At 46.9% G+C, this 22,500-nt stretch overlaps 2 protein-coding genes across 2 annotated transcripts in view; both read right to left on the reverse strand.

The window, feature by feature from the left end:
* The window catches only part of rplp0 (ribosomal protein, large, P0), a 230,359-nt gene that overhangs the window by 32,552 nt on the left and 175,307 nt on the right, over positions 1 to 22,500 (reverse strand). The window lies entirely within an intron of this gene.
* LOC110172051 (paxillin-like) overlaps positions 1 to 22,500 on the reverse strand; it is a 46,853-nt gene that overhangs the window by 17,082 nt on the left and 7,271 nt on the right. Inside the window, exons 6-7 of the mRNA XM_055161005.1 lie at positions 21,986 to 22,157; positions 21,751 to 21,913 (exon numbers count right to left, since the gene is read on the reverse strand). Of these exons, the coding sequence (XP_055016980.1) occupies positions 21,751 to 21,913; positions 21,986 to 22,157 (335 nt within the window). The remainder of the gene's footprint in view (positions 1 to 21,750; positions 21,914 to 21,985; positions 22,158 to 22,500) is intronic.

Here is a 22,500-nt window from a genome sequence, read left to right on the forward strand (position 1 = left end):
AACGAAACACAAACGAAAAACACGAAACACGAAACACAAACGAAAAACACACAAAGAAACAACGGAACACAACACACGAACGAAACACGAACGAAACCGAACGAAACACAGAAACACAAACACGAGACGAAACACGAAAACGAAACACGAACGAAACACACAAACGAAACGAACACACAGACGAAACAACGAAACAACGAAACACAAACGAAACACGAACGAAACACAAACGAAACACAAACGAAACACGAACGAAACACGAACGAAACACGAACGAAACACAAACGAAACACAAACGAAACACGAACGAAACACGAACGAAACACAGAACGAAACACGAACGAAACACGGACGAAACACAAACGAAACAGGACGAAAACACGGAACAAACACAAACGAAACACGAACGAAAACACGAACCGAACAGACGAAACACAAACAAACAAAAAAACGAAACAACAAACACGAACGAAACACGAACGAAACACGAACGAACCAGAGAACACAGACTCGACAAACACGAACGAACACACGAACGAAACAACGAACGAAACACGAACGAAACACGAACGAAACACGAACGAAACACAGACAAAACGAAAACACGAACGGAAACACGAACGAAACACGAAACGAAACCACGAAACGAACGAAACACGAACGAAACACAGACGAACGACACGAAACGAAACACGAGAAACGAAACAAACACAAACGAAAAAACACAAACGAAACACGAACGAAACACGACGAAAACACAACGAAACACAAACGAAACAGACGAAACACAAACGAAAACACAAACGAAACACAACGAAACACAACGAAACGAAACACGAACGAAACACGAAACACGAAACGAAAACGAACGAAACGAACGAAACAACGAAACGAACACACGAACGAAACACAAACGAAACACGGAAAACACGAACGAAACACAAACGAAACACAAACGAAACACGAAACACAAACGAAACACAAACGAAACACGAACGAAACACGAACGAAACACGAACGAAACACAACGAACGAAACACGAACACAGACGAAACACGAACGAAACACGAACGAAACACGAACGAAACACAGACGAAACACAGACGAAACACGAAAACACAGAAAAACACGAAACGAAACACGAACGAAACACGAACGAAACACGAACGAAACACGAACGAAACACAGACGAAACACAAACGAAACACGAACGAAACACGAACGAAACACGAACGAAACACGAACGAAACACGAACGAAACACAGAACGAAACACGAACGAAACACAAACGAAACACAAACGAAACGAAACACGAACGAAACACAAACGAAACGAAACACGAAACGAAACGACAAACGACAACGAAACACAAACGAAAAACACGAACGAAAACACGAAACGAAACACGAACGAAACACGAACGAAACACGAAACGAACGAAACACAGAACGAAACACGAACACAAACGAAACGAAACACGAAACACAACGACGAAAACACGAAACGAAACACAAACGAAAAACACAAACGAAACACGAAACACAACGAAACACAAACGAAACGAAACACGAAACACAACGAAACAACGAAACACGAACACGAACGAAACACGAACGAAAACACAACGAACGAAACACAAACGAAACGAAACACGAAAACAAACGAAACACGAAACACAACGAAAACAAAGAAACACACACAGACGAAACACGAACGAAACAACACGAACGAAACACGAAACGAACCACGAACGAACACGAAACGAAACACGAACGAACACGAAAACACGAACGAAACACGAACGAAACAACACGACGAAACACGGAACAGAAACACAACGACGAAAACACGAACGAAACAGAACGAAACACAAACGAAACGAAACACGAAACGAAACACGAAAACGAAAACACGAAACGAACACAAACGAAACACAAACGAAACACAACGAAACAACGAAACGAAACACACAAACGAAACACAAACGAAACACAAACGACGAAACACGAAACGAAAACACGAACGAACACAACAAACACGAAACACAAACGAAACACAAACGAAACACGAACGAAACACGAACGAAACACGAACGAAACACGAACGAAACACAAACGAACACAAACGACCGAACGAAACACGAAACACGAAACACGAACACGAACGACAAACACGAAACGAAAACAGACGAAACACGAACGAAACACAGACGAAACGAAACACAAAAACACGAAACACGAAAACGAAACACGAAAACACGAAACGAAACACGAACGAAACACAACGAAACAACGAACGAAACACAAACGAAACACGAACGAAACACGACGAAACACAAACGAAACACAAACGAAACACAAACGAAACACGAACGAAACACGAACGAAACACGAACGAAACACAAACGAACACGAAAACACGAACGAAACACGAACGAAACACAACGAACGAAACGAACGAAACACGAACGAAACACGAACGAAACACGAACGAAACACGAACGAAACACGAACGAAACACGAACGAAACACGAACGAAACACGAACGAAACACGAAAACACAACGAAACACGAAACACGAACGAAACACAAACGAAAGACGAACGAAACACGAACGAAACACGAACGAAACACAAACGAAACACAACCAGAACCTGGAGGAACATCTGAGGAGAACAGTTTGGAGAACAGCTCTGGTCTTTGGTTCCTCTCCCTCTGATCACAAACTCCATGCAGCTGGTTGTCACACACGGGCAGAGGAGTGTCTTGCCAAACGACACTACAGCAGCAGCAGCAGCAGCAGCAGCGGCAGCACACACAGGAGGAGCAGGGACAGAACCTCCAGAACCTCAAGAACCTCCAGAACCTCAAGAACCTCCAGAACCTCAAGAACCTCCAGAACCTCAAGAACCTCCAGAACCTCAAGAACCTCAAGGACCTCCAGAACCTCAAGAACCTCCAGAACCTCAAGAACCTCCAGAACCTCAAGAACCTCAAGAACCTCCAGAACCTCCAGAACCTCCAGAACCTCAAGAACCTCCAGAACCTCCGGACGCTCTCTGCCGCCCCCTGGTGTCTCACGTCACAAACACCGAAGCTCAGCCTGAACTTCACCCACACGTGACCCTCAGACTCAGGCCAAAACAAACGCTCCGGGAATCAAACCTCAGACCTTCTCGCTTAGTGACAACACGGCTCACCACTCTGCCACGGCACAAACGGAACGAGAACGAGCGAATGGAGCGACCGAAGTATCGAAAACAACAAACTAAACGAATATCAGAAGTCGATCCTCACAGATTTGAGTTTATTTAGATTTGAGAAAAAAAGATGCTGGAGCAAGAATAAAATCGTAACATTTCGACATTAAAGTCGTATTTTTATGAGAATAAAGTCGTATTTTTATGAGAATAAAGTCGTATTTTTATGAGAATAAAGTCGTATTTTTATGAGAATAAAGTTGTATTTTTATGAGAATAAAGTGTATTTTTATGAGAATAAAGTCGTATTTTTATGAGAATAAAGTCGTATTTTTATGAGAATAAAGTCGTATTTTTATGAGAATAAAGTGTAAAGTAAGAATAAAGTCGTATTTTTATGAGAATAAAGTCGTATTTTTATGAGAATAAAGTCGTATTTTTATGAGAATAAAGTGTTAAATAAAGTTGTGTCAAATCGTAGGAGTTAATATCAGGAGAACATCAGCGGCTCATGGAGAATTTGGAGCATTTTGTAAAGAAGAATCTGTGTTTCATTTGTTCATTCGACTGAACCAGGACTGAACCAGGACTGAACCAGAACTGAACCAGGACTGAACCAGGACTGAACCAGGACTGAACCAGGACTGAACCAGAACTGAACCAGGACTGAACCAGACTGAACCAGGACTGAACCAGGACTGAACTGACCAGGACTGAACCAGAACTGAACCAGGACTGAACCAGAACTGAACCAGGACTGAACCAGAACTGAACCAGGACTGAACCAGAACTGAACCGTTTTCAGTCCTTGTCTAAGCCCTGGTCTCAGTCCCGGTCTGGTCTCGGACTTCGTTTAGTCCTGGTTTAGTCCTGGTTTAGTTCGGAGGCGCAAATAATGAAGAAAATTGTTGTTCGTTTTCTTATTTTTGATTTTATATTGAAAAACAAGTTTCTTCTTCTGACGCATTTTTCACTTTGACTTTGATTTTATTACGACTTTATTCCTGTAAAATTACGACTTTAATGTTGAAATGTTACGACTTTATTCTCGTAGCTCCAGCATGTTTTTTTTAGGTTTTTTTTTATCTGACCCTTTTACTCCGTCATAAGATTTAATTCTGAATAAAAATAATTTAATTCTGAATAAAAATAATTTAATTCTGAATTAAACTGAATTCGTCTTTAAAAAGTTCATGTGAATTTGAATGAAAATGATTCTGAAGTCAGAGTTTGTTTTGTTCTGATGTTAAATGTGACTGAGTTTGTCCTGGTCCTGGTCCTGGTCCTGGTCCTGGTCCTGGTCCTGGTCCTGGTCTTGGTCTTGGTCTTGGTCTTGGTCTTGGTCTTGGTCTTGGTCTTGGTCTTGGTCTTGGTCTTGGTCTGGTCTTGGTCCTGGTCTTGGTCTGGTCTTGGTCTTGGTCTTGGTCTTGGTCCTGGTCTGGTCTGGTCTTGGTCTTGGTCTTGGTCTTGGTCCTGGTCCTGGTCCTGGTCTTGGTCTTGGTCTTGGTCTTGGTCTGGTCCTGGTCCTGGTTTAGTCCTGGTCTTGGTCTTGGTCTGGTCCTGGTCCTGGTCTTGGTCTTGGTCTGGACTCTGGTCTTGGTCTTGGTCTTGGTCTGGTCTGGTCCTGGTCCTGGTCTTTGGTCTTGGTCCTGGTCCTGGTCCTGGTCTGGTCTTGGTCCTGGTCTTGGTCCTGGTCCTGGTCCTGGTCTTGGTCCTTGGTCTTGGTCTTGGTCTTGGTCTTGGTCCTGGTCCTGGTCCTGGTCCTGGTCCTGGTCCTGGTCTTGGTCCTGGTCTTGGTCTGGTCCTGGTCCTGGTCCTGGTCCTGGTCCTGGTCTTGGTCCTGGTCTTGGTCTGGTCCTGGTCCTGGTCTTGGTCTGGTCTTGGTCCTGGTCTTGGTCTGGTCCTGGTCCTGGTCCTGGTCTTGGTCTTGGTCTTGGTCCTGGTCTTGGTCTGGTCTGGTCCTGGTCCTGGTCCTGGTCTTGGTCCTGGTCCTGGTCCTGGTCTTGGTCCTGGTCTTGGTCTGGTCTGGTCTGGTCCTGGTCCTGGTCCTGGTCTTGGTCTTGGTCTTGGTCTTGGTCTTGGTCCTGGTCTTGGTCTGGTCCTGGTCCTGGTCCTGGTCCTGGTCCTGGTCTGGTCCTGGTCCTGGTCTTGGTCCTGGTCCTGGTCCTGGTCCTGGTCTGGTCTGGTCTTGGTCTGGTCCTGGTCCTGGTCTGGTCTTGTCTTGGTCTGGTCTTGGTCTGGTGGTCCTGGTCTGGTCCTGGTCCTGGTCTTGGTCTGGTCTGGTCCTGGTCTTGGTCCTGGTCCTGGTCTTGGTCCTGGTCTTGGTCCTGGTCTTGGTCCTGGTCCTGGTCCTGGTCTTGGTCCTGGTCCTGGTCTGAGGCTGAGCTTTTGTCTTCTTCTTCTTCTTCTTCCTCCTCGACTCAGATGAAGGTTTGTCGACACATTTGTCCAGTTGTGATCAGAACCTCGTCGGGTCCAGATGTTCTGGTGTTTGAGTCGGTGGAGGAAAAACAAACCAGACGACAGAAAAAACACCAGCAGCTCGTGTGTTTTTTCCAGACGCTCACACACATGAAATAAAAAACATTTCACCAGTTTCACACGAAACAACAATTCAACATGATTATTTACACGGAAACAAGGAGAAGATTTGAATTCAGAATCACAAACCTCATGAAAACGCGGCCGAGTGTAAAATGACAGGAGCTCGTCTAAACAAACGTCGAGTATCGATGTTCCTCAGAATCAAACTCCAGTTTGAAACTAAACCACGAGGGAATCAAACCTCTGACCTTTTCTCTCTCGTCCAGGACAAACTGTCACATCATTTCACTCCAACTGTTGGACCAACTCTCAGGGAGTAAAAGTTCACGCCTCATGGTTCATGTTCTCACACTGAACTCAGAACAACAAGTGGAGAGTTAAAATCTGAACATTTCCTCAGAGTTTCTCTGAGTCACTCTGTCCTAGAGTTAATTTAACATTTGTGTAAAAGTTCATGAAGTAAAACTGGACCAAAGTTCCTGTTGAACCCAAACCCAGAGTTAAATGAAGGTTTACAGAGTAAACAGATAAACACTGTGTAGAGTTAATCTGATTTAACTCAACAACACACAGAGGAGTTTTATTTTCACACTTTATTTGAGTTAATTTAAGATGAAATTCAGAACAAAACTGGTTCAAACTGGTTCTTCTCTGGAGGAGTTTGAAGTGGAGGAGACAAATTAACACTAAAGGTTCGTTCACACCAAAGCGTCAAAGTGTCCAGTTTCTGTGTAAAGTCGATGTGGACGCGAGACTAGAGCGACTAGAGCGACTAGAGCGACTAGAGCGACTAGAGCGACTAGAGCGACTAGAGCCTCCTGCCTTTTTGTGGAGCGTCTTCGGCGTCAGCGCGGCGCAAATCTTGCGTCTACGCGTCACGTCTTGAGCGTTTTGGCGTCGACGCTCTAGACGCGCGTCCGAGGCGTCAGCGTCAAGAAGTTGAAAATGCTGAACTTTTTGCGTCAGATGAGCCGCGTCGACCAATCAGAGACGAGTATCCAGAGACACAGCGACGTCATTATCAGGAAGAAAAACCCCAGAACCAGAACCACAAACATGAACGGAACATAAATATATACACCACAAACACCAGGACCAGACCAGGACCAGACCAGGACCAGACCAGCATTAAACAAGGACTGGACCAAGACTAGACCAAGACTAAACAAGGACTAGACCAGGAGTAGACCGAGACTAAACCAGGTCTAAACCAGGACTAAACCAGGACTAGACCGGGACTAAACCAGGTCTAAACCAGGACTAAACCAGGTCTAAACCAGGACCAGACCAGGACTGATCCAGTGTCATTAGTGGAGTATAAATATAAACTGGCTCCAGTCGTCGAGTCGATTTCCTCCACTGATGTTTTATGTGATAAAAACACTAAAGTCTCAGTCTGGTCTGACATTGTTTTGGGAAAAGTCCAGGACCGGGCTCTTGTTTCCAGGGCAACGGACGAGTGTCAAGTTTTTTTGTCCCGTTCGTCCACGACGTCAAAGACTCGAGCGTCGGGGGCGTCTGAACTCAAATAGAAACGTCAAGGTGTTTTTGACGCTTTGGTGTGAACGAACCTTAAGAGAAGTTGAATTAACTTCAGCGAGATCAACTCTGGTAAATAACTCCAACTCCCACTGACCTTTCAGACAGTTAAAATAACACTTTCTGTGTTAAAAACAACTCTGAGATATTTCACCCTGAAGTTTTAACTCTCCAGTTTTTGTTTTGCATGAACAACTTGAGCAGAGAAACTGTCACGACCTGGAGCCTTTCTTCGTCCCTCAAGTTTATGACACGAAACACGAAACACGAAGGACAAAACTTGACCCCAAAAACAGAACAAAATGGCAGCTTGTACTTTCGGCTTCAGTGGCACAAACACGAGCAAACGACTCAGAGCGAGCGGCGGAACAGCGGAACAGCGGAACAGCGGAACAGCGGAACAGCGGAACATGCCGGGGGGTTTGCCTGCAGCGGCGGGAACAGCGGGTCGTCCTCCGTCTGGCAGCCCACCGAACAGAAGTGCTTGGGGGGAGGGGGGTGGGGGCGCGGGGAGGGGGCGTGGCCTCTCTCGGCGGGGGGGTGGGGTCCCGCGGCGGCGGAGGCGGCGGTGGCGTCCGGGGGGGAGGGGGCGGCGTTGGCTCTTTGGGGGCGGGGTCGGCTCTCGGGGCGGAGGGGGCGGGGTCGGCTCTCGGGGCGGAGGCGGGGTCGGCTCTCGGGCGGAGGCGGGGTCGGCGGGGGAGGGGGCAGAGGGGCGGGCTTCTGAGGGGGGGCAGCACCTTCCTCTGGGGGGCGGGCGAGTCGGGCGGGATGATGATCTGAGGAGGGACACAACCACAGTGAGGCCACGGGTCGACCAGGAGGACCAGAGGAACCTGAAGAACCTCTAGAACCTGAAGAACCTGAAGAACCTCTAGAACCTCTAGAACCTGAAGAACCTCTAGAACCTGAAGAACCTCTAGAACCTGAAGAACCTGAAGAACCTGAAGAACCTCTAGAACCTGAAGAACCTCTAGAACCTGAAGAACCTCTAGAACCTGTAGAACCTGAAGAACCTCTAGAACCTGAAGAACCAGAGGTCTGGACCACAGACTGGACAGAGTGACTCTTTTGTCGTCACGCTCCAAACAGGAAGTGTTGATGGTCGTGTTTGGGCTCCATGGACTCTGGCTCCAGTTCAGTTTGTGTGTAAAAGTGTGACCCCCTCACTCTGACCTTTGACCTTTGACCTTTGACCTCTCTCTGGACCTCCATGAGCTTCGGGGCGACGGCGTCGGGGCGACGGCGTCGGGGCGACGGCGTCGGGGCGACGGCGTCGGGGTTGGTCCAATCTTCACTCGTTGAATTTTGAGGAGATGAACGATCTGAGCTTCTGCGTAAACGTAAACAACCAAACACGTTTGACATGACTTTGGCGTTCGGCGTGATGTTGGCGTGATGTTGGCGTGATGTTGCCACGATGTCAGCGTGATGTTGGTGTTTGCTGTGATGTCGGCGTGACGTTGGCGTGACATTGGCGTGACGTTGGCGTTTGGCGTGACGTTAGCGTGACGTTGGCGTGACGTTGGTATGACGTATGCGTGACGTTGGTGTGACGTTGGTGTGACGTATGCGTGACGTTAGTGTGACGTTGGCGTTGGCGTGACGTTGGTGTGACGTTGGTGTGATGTTGGCGTGACGTTGGTGTGACGTATGCGTGACGTTGGTATGACGTTGGCGTTTGGCGTGACATTGGCGTGACATTGGCGTGACATTGGCGTGACGTTGGCGTTTGGCGTGACGTTGGCGTTTGGCGTGACGTTGGCGTTTGGCGTGATTGGCGTGACATTGGCGTGACATTGGCGTGACATTGGCGTGACGTTGGCGTTTGGCGTGACGTTGGCGTTGTGGCGTGACGTTGGCGTTTGGCGTTTGACGCGTTGGCGTGACGTTGGTTGGCGTTGACGTTTGGTTTGGCGTGACGTTGGCGTTTGGCGTGACGTTGGCGTTTGGCGTGACGTTGGCGTTTGACGTTGGCGTGACGTTGGCGTTTGGCGTGACGTTGGCGTTTGGCGTTTGGCGTGACGTTGGCGTTTGGCGTGACGTTGGCGTTTGGCGTGACGTTGGCGTGACGTTGGCGTGACGTTGGCGTGACGTTTGGCGTGACGTTGGCGTGACGTTGGCGTTTGGCGTGACGTTGGCGTTTGGCGTGACGTTGGCGTTTGGCGTGACGTCGCGTGACGTTCGCTCTGAGCTCCCACTCTCGTGTCCTGCGGTTCTGACGGACTCGTTCTTTGTCTGAACACGGTTCCGGGTCAAACCAGAATCCATGGAGCCGACTCTCGTCCGCGCTCACTTCCTGTTTGGAGCGCGGCCGTTAGCACGTTAGCCCATTAGCACGTTAGCTCCGTCTGTGGAACGTTTCAGGTTGAAGCCGATGAAACAAACTCCGACTGCTCCCTACACTGCTCCCTACACTCCTCCTCCTACACTGCTCCCTACACTCCTCCTCCTACACTCCTCCTCCTACACTCCTCCTACACTCCTACACTCCTCCTACACTCCTCCTCCTACACTCCTCCTACACTCCTCCTCCACACTCCTCCTACACTCCTCCTCCTCCTACACTCCTCCTACACTCTCCTACACTCCTCCTACACTCCTCCTACACCTCCTCCTCCTACACTCCTCCTCACTCCTCCTCCTCCTCCTACACTCCTCCTCCTACACTCCTCCTACACTCCTCCTCCTACACTCCTCCTCACTCCTCCTCCTACACTCCTCCTCCTACTCCTCCTCCTACACTCCTCCTCCTCACTCTCCTCCTACACTCTCCTACACTCCTCCTCCTACACTCCTCCTCCTCCTCCTACACTCCTCCTCCTACACTCCTCCTACACTCCTCCTCCTACACTCCTCCTACACTCCTCCTCCTCTCCTACACTCCTCCTACACTCCTCCTCCTACACTCTCCTACACTCCTACACTCCTCCTCCTACACTCCTCCTCCTACACTCTCCTACACTCCCTCCTCCTACACTCCTCTCCTCCTACACTCCTCCTCCTCCTACACTCCTCCTACACTCCCTCCTCCTCTCCTCCTCACTCCTCCTCCTCCACTCCTCCTCCTACACTCCTCCTACAACTCCTCCTCCTACACTCCTCCTACACTCCTCCTACACTCCTCTCCTACACTCCTCCTACACTCCTCCTACTCCTCCTCCTACACTCCTCCTACACTCCTCCTCCTCCTCTCCTCCTACACTCTCCTACCTCCTCCTACACTCCTCCTCCTCACTCCCTACCTCCCTCCACTCCTCCTACACTCCTCCTCCTCCTACACTCCTCCTCCTCCTCCTCCTCCTCCTACCTCCTACTCCTCACTCCTCCTACACTCCTCCTCCTCCTCTACACTCCTCCTACTCCTCCTACACTCTCCTACTCCTCTACACTCCTCCTCCTACACTCCTCCTCCTACACTCCTCCTACACTCCTCCTACACTCCTCCTACACTCCTCCTCCTCCTCCTACACTCCTCCTACACTCCTCCTACACTCTCCTCCATCCCTCCTACACTCCTCCTCCTACACTCCTCCTACACTCCTCTACACTACACTCCTCACTCTACACTCCTCCTACACTCCTCCTCCTCCTCCTACACTCCTCCTCCTACACTCCTCCTCACTCCTCCTCCTAACTCCTCCTCCCTACTCCTCCTCACTCCTCCTCCTACACCTCCTCCTACACACACTCCTCCTCCTCACTCCTCCTCACACTCCTCCTCCTCCCTACACTCCTCCTACCCTCCTCCTACACTCCTCTCCTCCTACACTCCTACACTCCTCCTCCTACACTCCTCCTCCTCCTCCTCCTTACACTCCTCCTCCTACACTCCTCCTTCCTACACTCCCTCCTACACTACACTCCTCCTACACTCCTCCTCCTACACTCCTCCTCCTACACTCCTCCTCCTACACTCCTCCTACACTCCTCCTCCTACACTCCTCCTACACTCCTCCTCCTACACTCCTCCTCCTACACTCCTCCTACACTCCTCCTCCTCACACTCCTCCTCCTCTACACACTCCCTCCTACACTCCTCCTACACTCCTCCTACACTCCTCCTCACTCCTCCTACCACTCCTCCTACACTCCTCCTACACTCCTCCTACACTCCTCCTCCTACACTCCTCCTCCTACACTCCTCCTCCTACACTCCTCCTCCACACTCCTCCTCCTACACTCCTCCTCCTACACTCCTCCTCCTACACTCCTCCTACACTCCTCCTACACTCCTCCTACACTCCTCCTCCTACCTCCTCCTACACTCCTCCTCCTACTCCTCTCCTACCACTCCTCCTACCTCCTCCTACACTCCTCCTCCTACACTCCTCCTACACTCCTCCTCCTACACTCCTCCTACACTCCTCCTTCCTCTACACTCCTCCTACCTCCTCCTCCTCCTCTACACTCCTCCTCCTCCTACACTCCTCCTACACTCTCCTACACTCCTCCTCCTCCTACACTCCTCCTAACACTCAACTCCTCCACACTCCTCCTACACTCCTCCTCCACACTCCTCCTACACTCCTCCTCCTACACTCCTCCTACACTCCTCCTCCTACACTCCTCCTACACTCCTCCTACACTCCTCCTCCTACACTCCTCCTCCTCCTCCTCCTCCTAACACTCCTCCTACACTCCTCCTCACACTCCTCCTACACTCCTCACTCCTCCTACACTCCTCCCTCCTACACTCCTCCTACACTCCTCCTCCTACACTCCTCCTACACTCCTCCTCCTACACTCCTCCTACACTCCTCCTACACTCCTCCTACACTCCTCCTCCTCACTCTCCTACACTCCTCACACTCCTCCTCCTACACTCCTCCTACACTCCTCCTCCTACACTCCTCCTACACTCCTCCTCCTACACTCCTCCTCCTCCACTCCTCCTACACTCCTCCTACACTCCTCCTCCTACACTCCTCCTACACTCCTCCTCCTACACTCCTCCTCCACTCCTCCTACACTCCTCCTCCTCTCGTCTCCTCCTCTGTTCTTCTCGTCTTCTTCTCGTCTTCTTCTCGTCTTCTTCTCGGTCTGTACCTTATCGACGGCCGGCCGCTCCTCTCGGCTCCTCTGCGGGTTGGACATGACGATGACTCCTTCGGTGAGCCAGTCGTCCGTCTGCTGCTTCCTCCTCTTCTCCGCTCGTCCGATGCCGAGTTTTCCCTGCAGCTCCTGGATCAGTCGGTCCTGAGAGTTCGACTTGTTCACCAGGATCGGACCCATTTTCCTCCGGACGCCGTCGCGGAACATCGGGTGAACGTTCTGCGTCTCTTTGGTTCTACGGATCACGGACTTCAGCTGGACGCCAACGGGAAGGAAGAGAGAGAGGAAGAGGAAGAGGAGGAGGAAGAGGAGAGAAGAAGAAGAGAGAAGGAGAGGAGAGAAGAGGAGGAGAGAAGAAGAGGAGGAGCAGGGATGAGGAGTGAGGAGTGTCTCATCACGACACAGACTCATGCCAGAACTCAGCAAGAGCATCAGGGCCTCCACACAACAACAAGTCCCATTTCAAACACAAACCAAGACAAGACAAGACCAAGACCAAGACCAGACCAGGACCAGGACCAAGACCAAGACCAGGACCAGACCAGACCAGACCAGACCAGACCAAGACCAGACCAGGACCAGGACCAGGACCAGGACCAGGACCAGGACCAGGACCAAGACCAAGACCAGGACCAGGACCAGGACCAGACCAGACCAGGACCAGGACCAAGACCGACCAGCCAAGACCAGACCAGGACCAGACCAGACCAGGACCAGGACCAGGACCAGGACCAGGACCAAGACCAGGACCAGGACCAAGACCAAGACCAAGACCAGGACCAGGACCAGGACCAGGATCTGAGCTCAAAGCCAAACCAAACTCATGAGTCATGCCACAGTTCAGACCAAAACTTCAGAATCAAACATGTTCAGAGCAAAAAAAACAGAACCTCAGAGCCTCAGAGCCTCAGAGCCTCAGAGCCTCAGAGCCTCAGAACCTCAGAGCCTCAGAGCCTCAGAGCCTCAGAGCCTCAGAGCCTCAGAACCTCAGAGCCTCAGAGCCTCAGAGCCTCAGAGCCTCAGAGCCTCAGAACCTCAGAGCCTCAGAGCCTCAGAGCCTCAGAGCCTCAGAGCCTCAGAACCTCAGAACCTCAGAGCCTCAGAGCCTCAGAGCCTCAGAGCCTCAGAGCCTCAGAGCCTCAGAGCCTCAGAGCCTCAGAGCCTCAGAGCCTCAGAACCTCAGAGCCTCAGAGCCTCAGAGCCTCAGAACCTCAGAGCCTCAGAGCCTCAGAGCCTCAGAACCTCAGAGCCTCAGAGACACAGCAAACACCAGCACAACATGAACATCTGAGCAGGAGAAAGAGGAGGAGAGGAGAGAGAGGAGGGAGGAGGAGAGGAGGAGGAGGAGAGAGACGGAGGGAGGAGGAGACACGCCCCCTGCTGGACAAACACGTGCACCAAACATCTGCAGGAGCTTCAGGTCAAACCACATCGACTCGATTTAAAACTTGAATTCAGAAAATCTCTTTCACTTTTAGAAACTTTGGTTGGAGAATTTTCCTCAGAATCCAGAAGTGTTTTGAAACACTGGAGCGCGAGTGTTTGGCTCAGAGACACAACGTTCTGAATTCAAGCGCTTTCCTCGGCGCGGCCTCATGCTCCGCCCCCGCGGCGCTCGCCCCCGCGGCCGTACCTGCCCCGAGGCGGACAGGCGCTCCACGGCGGACGGCTGCTGCGAGGGCAGGTCCAGGGAGGCGTCGGGCGTCCCGGGGCAGGAGGACGGGGTCTGGCAGTCGTCCAACCAGCTGCCGTCCGTCCACGGCGAGATGGTCCCGTCCTCCTCGTCCCAGCGGCCCTCGTCCTCGCCCGACAGCGCCCCCGCCTGGTCGCCGCACAGCAGCCGCTCCAGGGCGTCGTCCAGCAGAGGCTCGCGGCACGGCCAGGTCAGGTCCGGCCCCCGGGCGGGCGAGGCGGGCGAGGGCGCCGGACTCTGCGCCGTGAAGGTCTTCCTGATGACGGAGGGCGTGGTCACGGGGCTGGACAGACGCGGCGACAGGGCGGGGTCCAGGTCGGGGCTGAGGGTCCGGGCGAGGGGCGAGCAGGAGGCGGGCGGGAGGGTGAGGGGGCTGGGCACGGCGGGCGCGGACAGGATGGGGACGGTGATGGGACTGGCGCGGTCCGGACTGGCACACAGCGGCAGGGGGAGGGGACTGGAGATGAGCGGGAACGGCACCGGACTGGCGCTCTTGGGCACCGGGCTGACGACCCTCGGGACGGCGGTGGGAGCGGGCGCAGTGGGGTGGGGGAGGGTGAGTTGGCGGCGGGGGGTGGCACCGCGGCGGCGGGCGGCGGCGGCGGCGTGCCAGGCTCCGGCGGGGCGCTGGCGTCCGGAGACGGGACTTTAGCCACAGGACTGGGCGACTTTGAGACTGAAACGGGACTTGGGGTTTTGGGACTTTTCGGGACTCGGACCGGACTCGGGGTCTGGACTCTGTTGCCCGCGGCGACGGCGACGGCGGTGACGGCGGCGGCGGGCGGCGTTTCCATGGTGACCTCGTCGATGTGCAGCTCCAGGGAGAGGGGGGGAGGGGAGGGCGTGGCGTCCGGGTCAAACGGAGCGAGATGATTGGCTCTGACAGGTGAGGGGGCGGCGACAGGTGCAGGGACAGACTCCGCCTCCTCCAGGTTCACAGAAAACTGAGAGCCGGACTGAACGAGAGAACAGAGAAGAACAGAGAAGAACAGAGAGAAGAACAGAGAAGAACAGAGAGAAGAACAGAGAAGAACAGAGAAGAACAGAGAGAAGAACAGAGAAGAACAGAGAAGAACAGAGAAGAACAGAGAGAAGAACAGAGAAGAACAGAGAGAAGAACAGAGAAGAACAGAGAGAAGAACAGAGAAGAAGAGAAGAACAGAGAAGAACAGAGAAGAACAGAGAGAAGAACAGAGAAGAACAGAGAGAAGAACAGAGAAGAACAGAGAGAAGAACAGAGAGAAGAACAGAGAGAAGAACAGAGAAAACAGAGACAGAGAGAACAGAGAGAGAATAGAGAAGAAGAGAGAGAGAGAGAGAGAGAAGAGAAGAGAGAGAGAGAGAGAAGAGAGGAGAGAGAGGAGAGAGAGAGAGAGAGAGAGAGAGAGAGAGAGGAGAGAGAGAGAGAGAGAGAGAGAGAGAGAGAGAGAGAGAGAGAGAGAGAGGAGAGAGAGAGAGAGAGAGAAGAGAGAGAGAGGAGGAGGAGGGAGGAGGAGAGAGAGAGAGAGGAGGAGAGAGAAGAGGAGGAGAGAGAGAGGAGAGGAGGAGGAGAGAGAAGAGAGAGAGAGAGAGAGAAGAGGAGGAGAGAGAGAGGAGGAGGAGAGAGAAGAGGAGGAGAGAGAAGAGGAGGAGAGAGAGAGAGGAGGAGAGAGAGAGGAGGAGAGAGAGAGAAGAGGAGGAGGAGAGGAGGAGAGAGGAGGAGAGAGAGAGAGAGGAGAGAGAAGAGGAGGAGAGAGAAGAGGAGGAGAGAAGAAGAGGAGGAGGAGAGGAGAGAAGAGGAGGAGAGAGAAGAGGAGAGGAGGAGAGAGAGAGAGAGAGGAGGAGAGAGAGAGAGAAGAGAGGATGAGAGAGAAGAGGAGAGAGAGAGAGAGAGAGAGAGAGAAGAGGAGGAGAGAGAGAGAGAGGAGAGAGAGAGAGAGGAAGAGAGAGGAGGAGAGGAGAGAGAAGAGGAGGAGAGAGAGAGAGGAGGAGAGAGAGAGATAGAGAGAGAGAGAGAGAGAGAGAGAGAGAGAGGAGAGAGAGAGAGGAGGAGAGAGAGAAGAGGAGGAGAGAGAGAGAGAAGAGGAGAGAGAGAGGAGGAGAGAGAGGAGAGAAGAAGAGAGAGAAGAGAGAGGAGGAGAGAGAGAAGAGGAGGAGAGAGAAGAGAGGATGAGAGAGAGAGGAGGAGAGAGAGAGAGGAGGAGAGAGAAGAGGAGAGAGAGAGAGAGAGAGAGAGAGAGAAGAGAGAGAGAGAGAGGAGGAGGAGAGAGAGAAGAGGAGGAGAGAGAGAAGAGGAGGATGAGAGGGGGAGGAGCGGTGAAAGAATGAACTGATGTGAACTCATGAAAAAGAAGAAAAGATAAAAGAGGACAAGCCCCGCCCACAAACGACAAACCTCCAGAGAGCGACACAGTACTACATACTACACAGTACTACACAGTACTACATACTACACAGTACTACACAGTACTACACAGTACTACATACACACAGTACTACATACTACATACTACACATACTACACAGTACTACATACTACACAGTACTACACAGTACTACACAGTACTACACAGTACTACACAGTACTACACAGTACTACATACTACACAGTACTACACAGTACTACATACACACAGTACTACACAGTACTACACAGTACTACATACTACACAGTACTACACAGTACTACATACTACACAGTACTACATACTACACAGTACTACACAGTACTACATACTACACAGTACTACACAGTACTACATACTACAGTACTACACAGTACTACACAGTACTACACAGTACTACACAGTACTACACAGTACTACACAGTACTACACAGTACTACACAGTACTACACAGTACTACATACTACACAGTACTACACAGTACTACACACACAGTACTACAGTACACACAGTACTACACAGTACTACATACTACATACTACACAGTACTACACAGTACTACACAGTACTACACACTAGTACTACACAGTACTACAGTACTACACAGTACTACACAGTACACAGTACACAGTACTACATACTACACGTACTACAGTACTACACAGTACTACACACACAGTACTACATACACAGTACACACATACAGTACACACAGTACTACACAGTACTACACAGTACTACACAGTACTACACAGTACTACACAGTACTACACAGTACTACACAGTACTACACACAGTACTACACAGTACTACACAGTACTACACAGTACTACAGTACTACACATACTACACAGTACTACACAGTACTACAACTACACACAGTACTACACAGTACTACACTACACAGTACACACTACTACACAGTACATACTACACAGTACTACACAGTACTACATACTACACAGTACTACACAGTACTACATACTACACAGTACTACACAGTACTACATACTACACAGTACTACATACTACACAGTACTACACAGTACTACATACTACACAGTACTACACAGTACTACACAGTACTACACAGTACTGCACAGTACTACACAGTACTACACAGTACATACACAGTACACAGTACTACACAGTACTACATACTACACTACACAGTACTAATACAACAGTACTACATACTACACAGTACTACATACTACACAGTACTACACAGTACTACATACTATACAGTACTACATACTACATACTGCACAGTACTGCACAGTGCTACACAGTACTACACAGTACTGCACAGTACTGCGCAGTACTACACAGTACTGCACAGTACTGCACAGTGCTACACAGTACTGCACAGTGCTACACAGTACTGCACAGTACTGCACAGTACTGCACAGTACTACACAGTACTACACAGTACTACACAGTACTACACAGTACTACACAGTACTGCACAGTGCTACACAGTACTGCACAGTACTACACAGTACTGCACAGTACTGCACAGTGCTACACAGTACTACACAGTACTGCACAGTACTGCACAGTACTGCACAGTACTACACAGTACTGCACAGTACTGCACAGTACTGCACAGTACTGCACAGTACTACACAGTGCTACACAGTACTACACAGTACTGCACAGTACTGCACAGTGCTACACAGTACTACAGTACACAGTACACAGTACTACAGTACTACACAGTACTACACAGTACTACACAGTACTACACAGTACTGCACAGTACTACACACACAGTACTGCACAGTACTGCACAGTGCACAGTACACAGTACTGCACAGTACTACACAGTACTACAGTACTGCACAGTACTGCACAGTGCTACACAGTACTGCACAGTACTACACAGTACTACAGTGCTACACAGTACTACACAGTACTACACAGTACTACACAGTACTACACAGTATACAAATATAAAATTGTCACATAAAATCATGTAAAGTCAAGTAAAGTCACATAAAGTCACGTAAATATATATACATAAATATAAATATATATAAATAAATATAAATATATATACATAAATATAAATAAATATAAATATATATAAATATATATACATAAATATAAATAAATATAAATATATATACATAAATATAAATATATATAAAGTCGTGTGACGGCGTCTGAGTGTTTTTTTGTTCGTCTCGACTGAGCAGCTCCAACACGACGTCACTTCTCAACACTTCAGATGATTTATTATGATTATATAGAATCATGTATAATTATACATGATTCTATATGATTCTTTATGATTCTTTATGATTCTATATGATTCTATATTTGATTCTTTATGATTCTATATGATTCTTTATGATTCTATATGATGATTCTTATGATTCTTTATATGATTCTTTATGATTCTATATGATTCTATTGATTCTATGATTCTTTATGATTCTATATGATTCTTTTGATTCTTTATGATTCTATATGATTCTATATGATTCTTTGATGATTCTATATGATGATTCTTTATGATTCTTATATGATTCTATGATTTTATATGATTCTTTATGATTCTATATGATTCTATATGATTCTTTATGATTCTTTATGATTCTATATGATTCTATATGATTCTTTATGATTCTTTATGATTCTATATGATTCTATATGATTCTTTATGATTCTATATGATTCTTTATGATTCTTTATGATTCTATATGATTCTTTGATTCTTTATGATTCTATATGATTCTTTATGATTCTATATGATTCTATATGATTCTTTATGATTCTATATGATTCTATATGATTCTTTATGATTCTTTATGATTCTATATGATTTTATATGATTCTTTATGATTCTATATGATTTTATATGATTCTTTATGATTCTATATGATTTTATATGATTCTTTATGATTCTTTATTATTCTATATGATTCTATATGATTCTTTATGATTCTATATGATTTTATATGATTCTTTATGATTCTATATGATTCTATATGATTTTATATGATTCTTTATGATTCTATATGATTCTATATGATTTTATATGATTCTTTATTATTCTTTATGATTCTATATGATTCTATATGATTCTTTATTATTCCATATGATTTTATATGATTCTTTATGATTCTATATGATTCTTTATGATTCTTTATGATTTTATATGATTCTTTATGATTCTATATGATTCTTTATGATTTTATATGATTCTTTATGATTCTATATGATTTTATATGATTCTTTATGATTTTATATGATTCTTTATGATTCTATATGATTTTATATGATTCTTTATGATTCTATATGATTTTATATGATTCTTTATGATTCTTTATGATTCTATATGATTCTATATGATTCTATATGATTCTATATGATTTTATATGATTCTTTATGATTCTATATGATTTTATATGATTCTTTATGATTCTTTATGATTCTATATGATTCTTATATGATTTTTTATGATTCTATATGATTTTATATGATTCTTTATGATTCTATATGATTCTATATTATGATTCTTTATGATTCTATATGATTTTTATATGATTCTTTATTATTTTGATTCTTTATGATTCTATATGATTCTATATGATTCTATATGATTCTTATATGATTCTTATGATTCTTATATGATTCTTTATGATTCTTTATGATTCTATATGATTCTTTATGATGATTCTTTATGATTCTTTATTGATTCTTTATGATTCTATATGATTCTTTATGATTCTATATGATTTTTATATGATTCTTTATGATTCTATATGATTTTATATGATTTTATATGATTCTTTATGATTCTTATGATTCTTTATGATTCTATATGATTCTATATGATTTTATATGATTCTTTATGATTCTATATGATTTTATATGATTCTTTATGATTCTTTATGATTCTATATGATTTTATATGATTCTTTATGATTCTATATGATTTTATATGATTCTTTATGATTCTATATGATTCTTTATGATTCTTTATGATTCTATATGATTCTTATATGATTCTTTATGATTCTTTATGATTCTTTATGATTCTATATGATTTTATATGATTCTTTATGATTCTATATGATTTTATATGATTCTTTATGATTCTATATGATTTTATATGATTCTTTATGATTCTATATGATTCTTATATGATTCTTTATGATTCTTTATGATTCTATATGATTCTATATGATGATTTATATGATTCTTTATATGATTGATCTATATGATTTTATTATGATTCTTTATGATTCTTTATGATTCTATATGATTCTATATGATTCTTATATGATTCTTTATGATTCTATATGATTTTATATGATTCTTTATGATTCTATATGATTCTATATGATTCTATATGATTTTATATGATTCTTTATGATTCTATATGATTCTTTATGATTCTTTATGATTCTATATGATTTTATATGATTCTTTATGATTCCATATGATTCTTTATGATTCTATATGATTCTACTTTTGTTACTAGATCTAGTTGGATTATCTGTAATTCTCTCTAAGTTTGTGGATCTTTTTTAAAGCTTTGGGCAGGAGATGGAGACGGTGAAGGTTCTCCTCCTCAGAGCTCAGAGTTCTCCTCTGTTCCTCTGAGCATCTCGTTACTACAACATCACACCAGAAAATCTTCTGACTCCAGTAAAAATAAAAATATTATTATCCAAAAAAAAAATAATTAAACATTACAAACACAGAACACGGACGAAAAACATGAGAACATGAGACCAGTGTGAGAACATCAGACCAGTGTGAGAACATGAGACCAGTGTGAGAACATCAGACCAGTGTGAGAACATCAGACCAGTGTGAGAACATCAGACCAGTGTGAGAACATGAGACCAGTGTGAGAACATCAGACCAGCGTGAGAACATCAGACCAGTGTGAGAACATCAGACCAGTGTGAGAACATCAGACCAGCGTGAGAACATCAGACCAGTGTGAGAACATCAGACCAGTGTGAGAACATCAGACCAGTGTGAGAACATGAGACCAGTGTGAGAACATCAGACCAGTGTGAGAACATCAGACCAGTGTGAGAACATCAGACCAGTGTGAGAACATCAGACCAGTGTGAGAACATCAGACCAGTGTGAGAACATCAGACCAGTGTGAGAACATCAGACCAGTGTGAGAACATCAGACCAGTGTGAGAACATGAGACCAATGTGAGAACATGAGACCAGTGTGAGAACATCAGACCAGTGTGAGAACATGAGACCAGTGTGAGAACATGAGACCAGTGTGAGAACATCAGACCAGTGTGAGAACATCAGACCAGTGTGAGAACATGAGGAGAAGGAGGAGTTGGACTCACGTTGCTCTGGACCTTGAAGTCGGACAGAGACGCCATCAGTTCGTCCAGTTCTCGAGTGGCTGAAGACGCCGACATCCGAGACGTCTGCAGAGAAGACAGCTCCAGAGACGACGGGTCAGGTGAGGGGTCAGCGGGATCTTCAGTGACCACCAGAGGACCAGGGCTGGAGAGCGACACACGTCAGTCCAATGTTCATCTGCTCCTCTGACCTCCTCCTCTCTTCTTCTCCTCTTACCTCGGCGTTGGCACAGAGTTTTCCAGTTCATCCAGGAGGCTCTCCACACTGGGTCTGTCCTCTCCTCCTCCGTTCTTCTCCTCTCCTCGTCGTGCTCCTCCTCTCTTGGGCTTTTCTGGTCCGTGCTCCTGGAGGAGGATGGAGGTGGAGGGCAGAGGAGGAGCAGTTTCTTCTGAAAGAGATAAAAGTTCAGACAGTTTTTTATTTAAACGTCTCCTAATCCTCTGTTCTGTTCTGTTCTGTTGTTGTTTCCTGGAGTTGTGTTTTGTGTTTTTATTTCATTCACAAACCTGAACATCTGACACGAGTTCTTCTCTGAGTTCTGGCAAAACGAGCCACACCACATTGTTTTCCTGATCCGGGCAGTGACGTCCTTCGCAGACCTGAAAATCTGTTTACCTGTGGAAAAGTGAAGACCTCGACCTGCCAAGTGTGTCCTTCAACCCTGGAGAACATCCTGAGCTCAACACTCAGCTGGAGCCGTTACACCTGGCACCACAACCAGGTCCTGAAGC

Source organism: Boleophthalmus pectinirostris, unplaced genomic scaffold, assembly GCF_026225935.1.
Source record: "Boleophthalmus pectinirostris isolate CB_2022bp ecotype Guang Dong unplaced genomic scaffold, ASM2622593v1 HiC_scaffold_3, whole genome shotgun sequence".
In the NCBI taxonomy this organism is placed as follows: Eukaryota; Metazoa; Chordata; class Actinopteri; order Gobiiformes; family Gobiidae; genus Boleophthalmus; species Boleophthalmus pectinirostris.